Source organism: Odocoileus virginianus, chromosome 33, assembly GCF_023699985.2.
Source record: "Odocoileus virginianus isolate 20LAN1187 ecotype Illinois chromosome 33, Ovbor_1.2, whole genome shotgun sequence".
NCBI lineage: Eukaryota > Metazoa > Chordata > Mammalia > Artiodactyla > Cervidae > Odocoileus > Odocoileus virginianus.
Window position 1 is genome coordinate 17,707,523 of NC_069706.1, and position 12,519 is coordinate 17,720,041.

At 40.5% G+C, this 12,519-nt stretch overlaps 1 protein-coding gene across 2 annotated transcripts; it reads right to left on the reverse strand.

Annotated features, from left to right (window-relative positions):
* Positions 1-149: 149 nt before the first annotated feature.
* THUMPD1 (THUMP domain containing 1) lies at positions 150-7,445 on the reverse strand. 2 transcript variants are annotated; one of them, XM_020913671.2, is made up of 4 exons: positions 7,146-7,445; positions 5,712-5,886; positions 4,506-4,754; positions 150-4,157 (listed from the first exon to the last, which is right to left on the reverse strand). In XM_020913671.2, the coding sequence occupies exons 1-4, from the start codon at positions 7,374-7,376 to the stop codon at positions 3,733-3,735; spliced, it is 1,080 nt and encodes a 359-aa protein (XP_020769330.1). In that variant the 5' UTR covers positions 7,377-7,445; the 3' UTR covers positions 150-3,732. The 2 variants fall into 2 exon arrangements, with proteins under 2 accessions (XP_020769330.1, XP_020769329.1); XM_020913670.2 differs by having other exon boundaries at positions 5,712-5,889.
* Between the last annotated feature and the right edge of the window lie 5,074 nt (positions 7,446-12,519).

Here is a 12,519-nt window from a genome sequence, read left to right on the forward strand (position 1 = left end):
TATCTTTACTTTTTGGACAATGCACATGACTTGATACATAATTTGACATAAAAACATCTTTTATGATTAAACTACTTTATAATTACTTTATAAAAGCAAGAGCTTTACTAAGAGGCAGAAAGAAAAAGTAGAGATAGAAAACACTAGTCTTTAGGGAACTAATTTATTTTTATTTTTCTGAAAACATTAGGAACAATAAAAAAAAAAAGCTGAATATCTGGCCATATCAAAAGCAAAATACAAGTAAAAACAAATTCAGAAATCATGTTTAATCATAGAGAAATATGTTTTAAAATGTCAAATTTAACACTTTCCTCCATAAAGCAAAACAAGTTTACTAAACCACAACACTTAAGTGGAGTTTAATTTTTTTTAAATAAAAATTGAGAAAAAGCACTCCATTCCCACCCTGGATTCCCATCATATATAAAATAATATGCTCAAACATGAGTGGAAACAAACAACTGGTAAACTTGAAAATAAATCTTTCAGTGAATGAACTCATATTCTGACAGAACAGAACTCAGATTCCAACAGAACACAGTAGTACCTTGTATTTGCAGAAGAGCTTTTGTCACACTTAGGCCTTACCAAATACAAATATAAAAGGGGATTAAAAACAAACTACTAAATCAAAATCTTTATGTAGAGTAGCAGCTTTCACAAAATAAAATGAACTTAGTTCCATACAATTGTATGCATACAGCCAATTTTATTCCCAGAGTCCCAGAGTCTTGTACTATCAAAATAAAAGTATCTTTGTCTTGGAAAAAGTCTGATGAAGGCACCAAAATCCTATTATTCACGTTCCCCCAATGGTACTTAGAATGCTTTTATTATCCTTTCAAGGTAACTTCAACTTATTAAGAGTTAACACTCTAAAGATATATAAGGAAGTGCCAGTCTCATCTGCATTAGCAAGGTCCTTTCTACGAATATAGCATGGGTTGGCCTGTTCATTCACCTCTGACTCTTTGCAACCCCATGGACCATAGCCCACCTGGCTCCCCAGTCCACGGAATTCTCCAGGCAAGACTACTAGAGTGGTTTGCCATTTCCTTCTCCAGGGGATGGATATTCCTGACCCAGGGACTGAACCTGCGTCTACTGTGCCTCCTGCATTGGCAGGTGGATTCTTTGCCACTGAGCCACCTGGGAAACTATTCTCTTTGCCCCATCCCAAATTCTTCTGGTCTGGTTAACCAGCAGAATCACTAGCTTAGAAGGATAAAAATTATTTCCATGTTCACTAGCCAATAAACAAATACAGCCATTGGTGCAGAAGACTTAACAGTTATACTGCCAAACTTGTTAAAAAATAAATCCAACTCCAAAAACTAATTTCACAACCCCTCAGTATTCTCAATTCAGATATTTTATTTTGCAATCCTCTTTGTTATCTCTCTTCTTTTTTCAGTGTTACCCAGGAGGAACCACTGAAAAAACTTGCAAAGTATGTGTGTGTGAGCACCAAGTTGAAGGATACTCATGTTTCAGAGAAATCCACAACAGTGAGATTAGGACTCAGTTTTTCCTCTCTCAATGACAAAATCTCAGGCTGAGATTTTGAGAAAGGGTTCCTCACCCAGTCATATAGTGTTGGGAAAAGGAGAGGAACTGCTATTTAATTTGGTTTTGCAATTCTTCAAGGAGAGTTTAAATAAGGCTTGAGACATTGCTTTCTTCATTCTCTAACCGAAGTGTCTATGGAAATCAAGAGTGCCTTATGCAACATAATTATCCCTAAGAGTCAGTTTCTTTTAATCCAAGACTCCTGTCACTTTTAAGAAAAATATATTTTTCTCCAGGCCCTCATAAAAACAGCTCATTTGTTCTTGCAATGAAAAAATGTCTAATTAGACCATTCTTCATCTTCAAAGCACTTAGCAAAATCTGGCCTAGTGTATTCTTGTACTTAGAGAACTTACTGGTAATTCACTTTTCAGCTCAAATATCCTGTGGCTAACTCTTCCTCAGATAAGCATTGGATTTCTGTATGTAAGAGATTTTATTTACATGCTCTTGGTTCAGGTTTTAGTTGGTTCTTTTGTTTTAAAAACATTCTTGCATAAATGTATATTTAATTAAGTTAACCACTTTTGTAGCATTATTTAAAACTTTCATTTCATCTCTATGCTTTTTATATCTCCAAGTTTTTTCTTCACACTGTGAAGAAAGCAATGTGCTGTAATCACCAAAGTCAGGATATTCTTTTATTAAAGTGATGCAAAACTTGTCATGGAGCCAGCCACTGATGGGGCACTAGGAGTACAGATGACAGACCACTGAGTTTTCAGATATGAAGACCTACTAAATCTTATTGACCACTGTTTGGAGAGGCTCCTAGCAACTTAGTTTTCTTGAATTTACAAATCATTTTGTATTGAATTTTCTGATCATTTACAAATCTTACAAATGCTACAGCATGACAAATATTCATGAAACCTGTTGATTCATCAGCTCACACAGAGAAGCTGCTGCTTTTAATACAAAACCTCTTTAGCATCACGTAAGTCAATTTATTATACTGACAGTAAAGTCTTTTCAATTTCCTGTACTCCTTCTTGATCTAGCTAAATGTTGGTATTATTAGATTCTTATCAATTATGTGAATTTTTCTTTTCTGGAAAAAATTATACCACTAAATAATTTGCTTTCGAAACCTTTTCACTGAATGTGATTTTTCTGAACAGAAGTTTTACTGTCCTGGTATTCCAAAGCCATTAAAATAATCATCTTTATTTGTCAAGGGGCTATGATTTACAGTTACAACTGCTAAAACAAATATTCAGTTTGTAAGTTGCATTTCACAAAGGATATTCCATTCTAATGGAACGGGACAGCTTGGATTATAAATCCCTTTACATTGTAAAGGAGCCTACAGTGTAAAGCATTTGAGTCCCTGTTGCACTAGTGGACTGCAGGGACTCAGAAAACACATTCTTTATAACCAACCTTATCAGATATGTCTGTAATTCTAGGCCTAGAATGGAGCATTTTTCGTTCAAACCTTGCCTTCAAAAATTGCACCACTGCACCATCAGATTTGTTTGTGACAAATGTTATTAAAACATAAAAACGAGCATAACTTCCACTGTAGGGGTTATGGGTAGGATCCCTGGTCTGGGAACTAAGATCCCACACGCTCTGTGGTGCTGTCAAAAAAAGGGGGGTGGGGAGTGGGATAAAAACAAAACAAGAAAAATCCCAAAAAGTAAAAAAAATTCACAAAACAATTCACTTCTAACCTATACAACCCATGTTTGTCCAATGTTTATAACAAAAAGTGGCAGCGGACAACTGAGTTGCAATACACAAATATTCCTTTCTTAGAATGGAAATTTCCCTCTTGAGTGTTGATTTCACAGAACCTGTTCACTCCTGTAGGTCAGCTAGGAGTGCAGAAGGGGAGAGTGGGGAAGGTAATCATGAGGGACAGGCCAACATCATTCCCCTACCACCCTCTGCTCTGTGCAGTAGTGTTCACCAATTTATCCAAAGTCTCTTCTAACCCAACCAAATGCATGTGGGCCTACTGCACACTGCCATATAGGGTTGAAAGACCTCTAACAAAACTATTAACACAGCTGCTCCACTACTGTGAGTAAACGATTATGCAGAACTCAATATCGAAAAGTATTTTTAGTCACAATTTTATACGGAATCCCAGCAATATCTCACAAAACTGCAGTTGAAAAATCCACCTCCAACACCGAACAATTTCTTTTCCTATCAGAGATCATTTTCATTTGATTCAGATCCTTCTGTGACTTGACTTGCAAGTTCAGGTTTAGGTTTAGCCACCCCCTCATTCACCACCTGTGTCTCAGATATTGATCCTGTTGGACCCAGCTCCTCACTGTTCTCTGGTACCACTTGCTGGTTATTTTTTCCTTCTGCTGGGTCATTTTGACTTGATTTGTCACCAGATTCCAATTTAGCTTCTTTCCCATTTCCTGTTTGTGCTGCCTGCTTTGGGTTAAGCTGTGACAAGTCCTTAGCACTTTTCACCACCTCCTGGAGATTGTATTTTCTGAACAACATGTAATCTTTCACAACACTCAGGCAACAGACAGCTTTAATGATTTCTACTACCACTGTGTACTGTGGATTGGTAAGATCCACTTTATTTTCCGAATTGAGGCTGCCTACTATTCCTGTAACAAAAAGGAAAATAAGATAAAAAAAGATACCATTAAGCTTGGTGGATAGAAAAACAATCTTTCACCTCCCCCTATTTAGAATTTGTTAAATTTATAGCTAACCTTATCAGAAATGTAGTTGTTGAAACACTACATATACTAGTAGTGTTATACTATACTATATCTAACTACCAAAAATAATCTCATACCCAATATATTGAAAAGTTAGGCTTGATATTATTTAATGACATTTTAAAACACTTGCTCTCACTCAAAAATATAAGCCCTAAATATTAAAAAAAAAATCTTAAAAGCAAATATTTACCATGGCACACCTTTGCAAAATCACTAAGAGAAACATACCTGCCAATTCTTTGATAACTTCTTCTCTATTCATATGGCTGTTATTCCGAGATTTGTATACAATCTGAAATGTTCCTTTGTTTGGAGCTTTAAACCATGGTTCCAAAAATGTTTCTGCATATTTTTTCATATCTTCTAAGAAAGCCTTGCATGTGCCTGAGATGGGCAACATTCGTAGAATAACCCGAGTCTTCTTCTTCTTGGTTTTGTATATATCTTGGAGAATATGATGCACCAATTTCTCAGGTTCTAAAAGAAAAAAATCAACACAAAACAAACAGGTAAGTTTCAAAGTCCTCACACATTGTAAACTCTTCAAACTGTCTAAAAAGAATTTTCACTGGCAGTGACATAAACTGACAGTAGATTAGAAAAACTTATGATAAAGAATTTTAAGCAAGTTTAACCAATCATTTCTTCCAACTAATATTTCTTTGGTGCACTCTGCATTAATACTGTATCTAATATTTTAACTCCGCTTTTATCAAAAACAATTGTTCACGAAGACTCTGGAGTTAACCTATTCGTGATGTCTGATTTATCTGATGACAATGTCATCCTGTTGTTTTCCTATAACAGCAGCAACAAACTAATAAACATTAAAAGAACATGTTTTACAAAAACAAAAATCTTCAAGTCACTTAAGATTTAATCAATCCACTAGCTAAGTTTGTACAGAAGTCTAGATTTCAGAGTCATCCCTGAGCCACAAGATCATAATGCAGTCCTTAGGATGCATCCTGACTACATACAATTCTATTTGGGGCTGTTCAGTGTTTTCAATATTTTTAAATGAGTTAGCTACATTTAGAAACATAGAAACTTCCAGATTTCCAACTTCTTTTGAAAAATCAGAAGATCTGGCTCTCCTGAGACTACATTCCCAAATGTCTGGAGCCATTCCAAATTGGGAGAGCTGAGTAGCGCCTGCTCCTTTTAGACAGAACCATGTACTCTTGTTTTGCCTAAAGTTAAATACAAAGGAAGTGGCAAACCTAGGTTTCTACTCCTAAGCCCATGCTAGTCCACCACCCCATTTCACCCTTCCACATGCCTAGCGCCAACACAGTACTCACACAGAGAGGATGCAACCAAATGATTAACTGAGCCATGCCCATGAAGCCATTTTGTAGGCAGTGTTCTGAGACAGGGTGATGTCCTGGTATTAGAGGATCAATAATCTTAAAGTGTATTAGTCAGACACACCTATCCCAAGTGTCCTGATGAAGACTACATTATTCGCTCCACTCTCCACTGACTGGAATCTTCTTAGCCTCATCTCTGTGGATGCCTTAATGTCACCAACTTCTTTCTTCAAGGCAGCTTCCACATCATCATCTTCTCCCTCACTTTCAGAGGGTTGTTGATCCTTATCTGCAAACTGCTTGCATAAAATTAATGAACAGAAATGCCACAACAGCTCAAGTTAAAAGCTCTTAATTAACTATTTATGTAAACGCCACCCCCAGGGGCAGAAGATGCAATATTAACAATAAAGTTTTTTATTTAGACACCACCTACTCCAAAATGTGGAGAAAGAAGGGAGTTTCCTCAGACTACCATACATATCATTTGAAAATGTTTTCTAAAGCATCTTGACAGTCTGGGACAGAGGGAAATGTGCTCACCAGATGAACCATTTCAGGGTGGCCTTTAACCCTATCAACAGATATCTCTGTGCCTGATATAACACTCTCCTTTCATAAGATTAAACCAAATAGTTACGAAGTTAAAAATCCTTTACACTTGTACTACTGAAATAGTTGAAGAACTTGCTCAAGGTATCCACATAGACAGGACATGCACTTGTTGCCCAGTTCTCGGCTCCACTAGTGATGAATGTGGTTGCCAATCAGGCACTAATCTTACACATTTATGGAGCTTTTTTTGTTTACAGGGATGTTATATTACATACACATGCAATTTTTTTAGCCAACTTTCCAAAGTCCCATAACATTCTTTTTATGTAGCTCAGCAGAATTAAATAACATGTTCATTCTCTGAGCTAGTAAACGACAGTACCTTACCTGAATTTAAATTAAATAACCTTTGTACTATGCTCCTCCATTTAATTCCCTGGGGTGTGCATGTGTGTGTAATGGTCCGAATCCTAAACCAATAATATACTTATTTCCAAAATTGAACAACTAGATTTCATACAGTTTTGTTATAAAATATTTTTACTGCTTGAAATCCATTTTTATAAGCATTTGAGAAGAAACTAGCACTAGTACCCAAACCACTATTTTAGAGATGTTACTGCTTAGGACAAACACTGTACATTACAGCCATACTGTTCCAAATGGTGGCAAAAACCTTAAGCACGAACCAGTGTCCTGGTGAGCAATACTTCCCAAAGCTAAGATGAGAAATAGATGTTTCTGAAAGAGCTGCAGAAACAACGCCTGAACCGAAAGAAGCAATCTATACCTGGAAGCCACCGTGATTAACAATGGGGGTGGAAAACAAAGAGGTGCAAGCATTTCAAGCACAAGACCAGGTGGGGATGGGGCAGGCGGGGGGGAAATATACCTAGGCGAGGCCACGCCTCCTCACCGCCACTCTGGCGGCCAAATTCACGCAACTAGCTTGCCACCCTTCTCTTTTCCCTCAAAGGCCTGCCCTCCCTGGGACTGGTACCTTTTCTGGTCCATACATGTCGTCGCCGTATTCGTTGAGCAGGCTATAGGCCTCCTCCACGCACTTGCGCTCGTTCATGTTACAGGTGATAAGAATGCCCTGTAGCCCGGGCTCCAGCTGGCGGGGCCCACCGCCATCCCAGCGCCGAGCCCGCTTGGCCTGCACATACTGAGCCTTGCCTTTACGCTTCCCGCCGCCAGGCTGAGGAGACTGCTGTATGCGGGCCGCCATGTTAGGTCAGCGTTGAGGCCAGCAAGAAACGTGTTTCTCCACAGCCCTGGCCGCTGCTGGCGCGGGCTGATTACGTCAGCTGTGTGCGAAGACCTCCCCTAGCCCCTCCCCCGAGCCTCATTCCGTTCTACGCCGGGTCCTAACGCCGGTACTAAAGAGCGGAAGGCTGTGGCGCAGTGGCGTGAGGCCCGCCTCTCGCCAGGACCGACAGTCACTCGCCTTAGCCTCACCTCGGGAAGAAGCTGTTTTCCCTGGTGTAGGGGCCGGCCACAGGTGGCAGCAGCTTACTGCATCCAGTATCAGCAAATCGGCAGCCCTTTCAGCAGTGGCGTTAGTGGCAGTTTCCAGAACATTAATGCCGGTTCAAGCCTCCAGGATTCCCCAACTGGAAAGCCAGTGCGGAGAAGAAGACAACAAGCCGGGCAGTTAGGCAAAGAAAAGGAGATTTATTAAAGCGAAATGAAAGAGTGATTGGCTCTCGAAAAGAACCCACCCTTCTGGTGAAATCTTCTTATACCCAGTAGAGGGAAACTGGGTCCCCTGAAGTGGGGTGGTTAGCTTATCTTTAGCCTTCAAGTGGAGTTTGGCAGTCACGTAGTCTTGAGAGAGCCAGAGGTGTCCCACGGTAGGGTGATCTTATAGTCTTGGGAAAGTAAGTGCCAGCGGTGAAAACAGGATGTTGCTTGGGCAATGTGATCAGTTTCGTGTGTCACTGTGATGTTATCTTTTGTTGGCGAGGTTAGCACAATGAGGCCCCATGCAGACCCTATCACCAACCATCTTTGGCACCTGTTCCTCCAGCCTTCCCTATAATTCTATCAGCTTTCCAAAAGTTTCCAATAAATTCCTTTTTAGCCTAAATTTGCCAGAATATGTTTCTGTATGACTTACAACCAGGAATGGTGGGTCACATAAATGTTTCACACTGCTTTCTCTGTGATTTTATCCATAGGCTCAGCAACTATCATGTTAATATATTTATCTTAAAAATCATTGAAAAGATACCCGTTTTGAGGTATGTGTTCAGGAGGAGTAAGTGCTCCCCACACTCACCCACAGTTACTACTCAGGTACAAAGTTGTTGCCAGATTTGAGTTGCCACAAACCCTAAAGGAGGTAATCTGCAAAAGGTGGACTGAACTTAAGAGTCAATAATCTTTTATTATTGGTAAACAATCTTTTTTAGCCCCAGGTTTACCATTATTTCAAGAAACCTTTTCACCATCTTCCTTTTTGCTTTCACTTTTGCTGCCACCTTTACTTTTCAGAATGTCATCTGTGGAGTTTGCATAGCATATGTTTCTGGAGATCCTGAGCTGCTTGTGAAAAGCAGTCGCATTACACTGGCCATGCTGTGGTGTTGTAGCAGTGGTCTCACATGGGACCTAAGGCATAAGGGGCCTTTCCCTCCCTGGCTTTGGCCCGCATGCTCGTTGAGACAGACACCAGCTGTAACAGTCCCATTGAGCAGCGGTCAGGGCACCCCAGTGGGACCGCCCCTCCCACCCAACCAAGTGAGCAACTGTCAACCAGCAACCACCTTATAGCCCTGTTTTGCCATTGGTTGGTACCACTGAAAGCCCCTTCCCCCCTCCCTATTGTATAGAAAAGGACCCTGAACCCTGAGTGAGATGAGATGGTTTTTGGAGACTCTAGTCCACCATCTCAGTCTGGTAGCCTTCTAATTAAAGTCATCATTCATTGCTCCAACAACTTGTCTGTTGATTTATTGACCTGTCATGTGTTGAGCAGAATGAGCTTGGGCTCAGTAACAAATTTTGGTGAGCCAGCCAGGAGCCATGCTGCTCGTGGTGAGCTGACCCCACTTGTGGAATTTTCAGGTAAGGCCCTAGCAGCTGCCAGTACATTTGTCCTGAGGATCTTCCCTTCAAAATTTCCTAAAGTGGCACGGGCTGCCCAGTGCTTGGCAATTGGAGCAAGGAATTGACATTTGGGAGCTGACAGGCTCCATATAGTAAGGTAAGTTGCTCTGGTGTGTACAGCTGGGAACATATTCCCCTCTCAATTTGGGCTTTTCCTTTAAAGGAAAAGCCAGGTTTCAGGGTACCCTTTTGAAAGGGGGAATTGTTGAATTTACCTGATTTTGTGAACTGGTTCATTTGCTTTTGTTTTTTGTGTCCATTCATAATGGAATCTGTTTGTGTCTTTGGTTTTAAATTTCTGTTTTGTGATTCTTGAACTTATCAAATAGGGGAAATATTCCATCTCTCCCTAAGAAAAGCCCTTTGGGCTGTATCCTAAATAAATAGGCAAGATATAGCTGTGGGCCCATGACTAAGAAAGAGATGATAGCCTGTTGGTAATGGTGTGTGGTCCCAGTATACACTAGAATCAGGAAATCGATGACCCTTAAATGGCTCACTTAATTATATGATCTCACAATTAAAATTGTTTTGTGAAAGGGCAGGTAAAAATGATGAGATTCCATAGGTAGAGGCATTTATGCTATTACATCAGGAAGAAAAGTCAGATGGCTACTGCCTTATGGTGCAGCAATCTGGAAGGAAACCTATTCTACAAGAGGGAGAGGGAGAAAGTGAGAGTGAGGATATTTTGTTTCAGAACTTAAACCCAACTCCTCCACTGGTGGAGCCACCAGTATATCCCCTCCTTGTGGAGATCAATTAGGGGTTTCTATGTTAACACTCAGGGCACAGGAGCCTGGCTTGGCATCATCATCCAATTGGTAGGGAACCCAATTTGGATTGGGAGCCACTTCTAGAGCAGGGCAATTTCCCTTGCACCAATATGCCATCAGTTCAGTTCAGTTCAGTCGCTCAGTCGCCTCCGACACTGCGATCCCATGAACTGCAACAGCCTCCCTGTCCCTCACCAACTCCCCGAGCCTACCCAAACTCAAAAATAAAGCATCCAGCAAGAGGCACTGGAAGGGGAAAGGAGCAACCCTTCCCACCCCCCTTGCTAGTTTTTAGCAAGGTATTATATACTTTTTCAATTGGTTACTAATAATAGGTCAAGGTTGTAAAGGTCTTACCAAACCCACTCCCACAACATATATTTTAAGATAGTAAGATTAGCCAGAAGAAACAGGTTTCTGTAAAGAAGGAGAAACATGTCCTCCAGAGCAAGATACATTGTTTCATTAACATAGCTTTAGAAGGACATTGGGACAGTCTTATTAGCAAGATATATGGGTTTGTTGAGCAATTAGCAGCTCATGGTTTGAAAAAGTTAGTTTCAGGTAGTCGGCATAGCAACACAGGATTCAAGGTGCCTCTTACATGACTAAGGCCCAGTGAAGGAATGTAGAGGAAAAAAACGTCCGCTGTTTGTCCATTCACCTCTTCTCTTCGTTTGGGGACCCTGGAGGCCTACCTGATCATTAACTGTTTTACCATAAAGACAAAGTTACTCCCAGCTCTGGCCTTAGGACTACCAGACTTAAAGAAACCTTTCAAATTGTATATCCATGAGAGACAAGGCAAAATCACCGCTGATGGTGATTGCAGCCATGAAACTAAAAGATGTTTGCTCCTTGGAAGAAAGGCTATGACCAATCTAGACAGCATATTAAAAAGCAGAGACATTACTTTGCTGACTAAGGTCCATATAGTCAAAGCTATGATTTTTCCAGTAGTCATGTATGGATGTGAGACTTGGACCATAAAGAAAGATGAGCACCGAAGAACTGATGCTTTTGAACTGTGGTGTTGGAGAAGACCCAACTTTTGTGAGTCCCTTGGACAACAAGGAGAGCCAACCAGTCAATCCTAAAGGAAATCAGTCCTGAATATTCATTGGAAGGACTGATGCTGAAGCTGAAGTTCCAATACTTTGGCCACCTGATGCAAAGAACTGACTCATTGGAAAAGACCCTGATGCTGGGAAAGATTGAAGGCAGGCGGAAAAGGGGACAACAGAGGATGAGATGGTTGGATGGCATCACCGACTTGATGGGCATGAGTTTGAGCAAGCTCCGGGAGTCAGTGATGGACAGGGAGGCGTGGTGTGCTGCAGTCCACAGGGTCACAAATGGTTGGACACAACTGAGCAACTGAACTGAACTGAATGTGGCCAGATGCCATGATCTTAGTTTTTCTATTTCTTTTTATCTTAGTTTTTTTTTAATATATATTTAGTTTTAACTGGCTCTTTCACTCTCCTCCTTCATCTTCATCAAGAGGCTCTTTAGTTCCTCTTTGCTTTCTGCCATTAGAGTGATATCATCTGCATATCTATGATGTTTCTCCCACCTATCTTGATTTCAACTTGTAATTCATCCAGCCCAACATTTCTCACGATGTGCTCAGCATATAGATTAAATTAACTGGGTGACCCCAGACAGCCCTGTCACACTCCTTTCTCAATTTTGAACCAATCAGTTGTTCCATATAGGGTTCTAACTGTTGCTTCTTGACCCACATACAGGTTTTGAAGGAGGCAGAAAAGATGGTCTGGTATTCCCATCTCTTTAAGAACTTTTCACAGTTTTTCATGATCCACACATTCAAAGATTTTAGCATAGTCAATGAAACTGAGATAGATATTTTTCTGAAATTACCTTGCTTTCTCTATAATCCAATGAATGTTGGCAATTTGAGCTCTGTTCCTCTTTCTTTTCTAAACCCAGCTTGGACATCTGGAAGTTCTTTGTTCACATGATGCTGAAGCCTAGCGGGCAAGATTTTCAGCATGACCTTACTAACATGGGAGATGAGGGCAGTTGTCTGATGGTTAGCACATTCTTTGGCACTACCCTTCTTGGGAATTGGGGTAAGGATTGACCTTTTCCAGTCCTGTGGCCACTGCTGGATCTTCCAGATTTGCTGACATAATGAATGCAAAACCTTGATGGCATTCTCATTTAGGTATCTGAATAGTTCGGCTGGAATTTCATTGCATTCACTAGCTTTATTAACAGCAGTGTTTCTTATTAACAGCATCTACTAGCTTTATCCACTTGACTTTGCACTCCAGAATGTCTGGCTCTGGGTGACTAACCACAGCATTGTAATAATCCAGTTCATTAAGATATTTTTTATACAGTTCTTCCAAGTATTCTTTCCATCTCTTCTTGATCTCTTCAGCATCTACTAGATCTCTACCATATCTATCCTTTATTGTGCCCATCTTCGGGCGGAATCCTCCCTTGATGTTACTG

Coding starts and splice junctions, on each gene's coding strand:
- THUMPD1 (XM_020913670.2), bottom strand. CDS start 7,376: ATGGCGGCCCGCATACAGCAGTCTCCTCAGCCTGGCGGCGGGAAGCGT. Junction 5,890..7,145: donor ACATGTATGGACCAGAAAAG/GTACCAGTCCCA, acceptor ATTTTATGCAAG/CAGTTTGCAGATAAGGATCA. Junction 4,755..5,711: donor CATCAGGACACTTGGGATAG/GTGTGTCTGACT, acceptor TTTTTCTTTTAG/AACCTGAGAAATTGGTGCAT.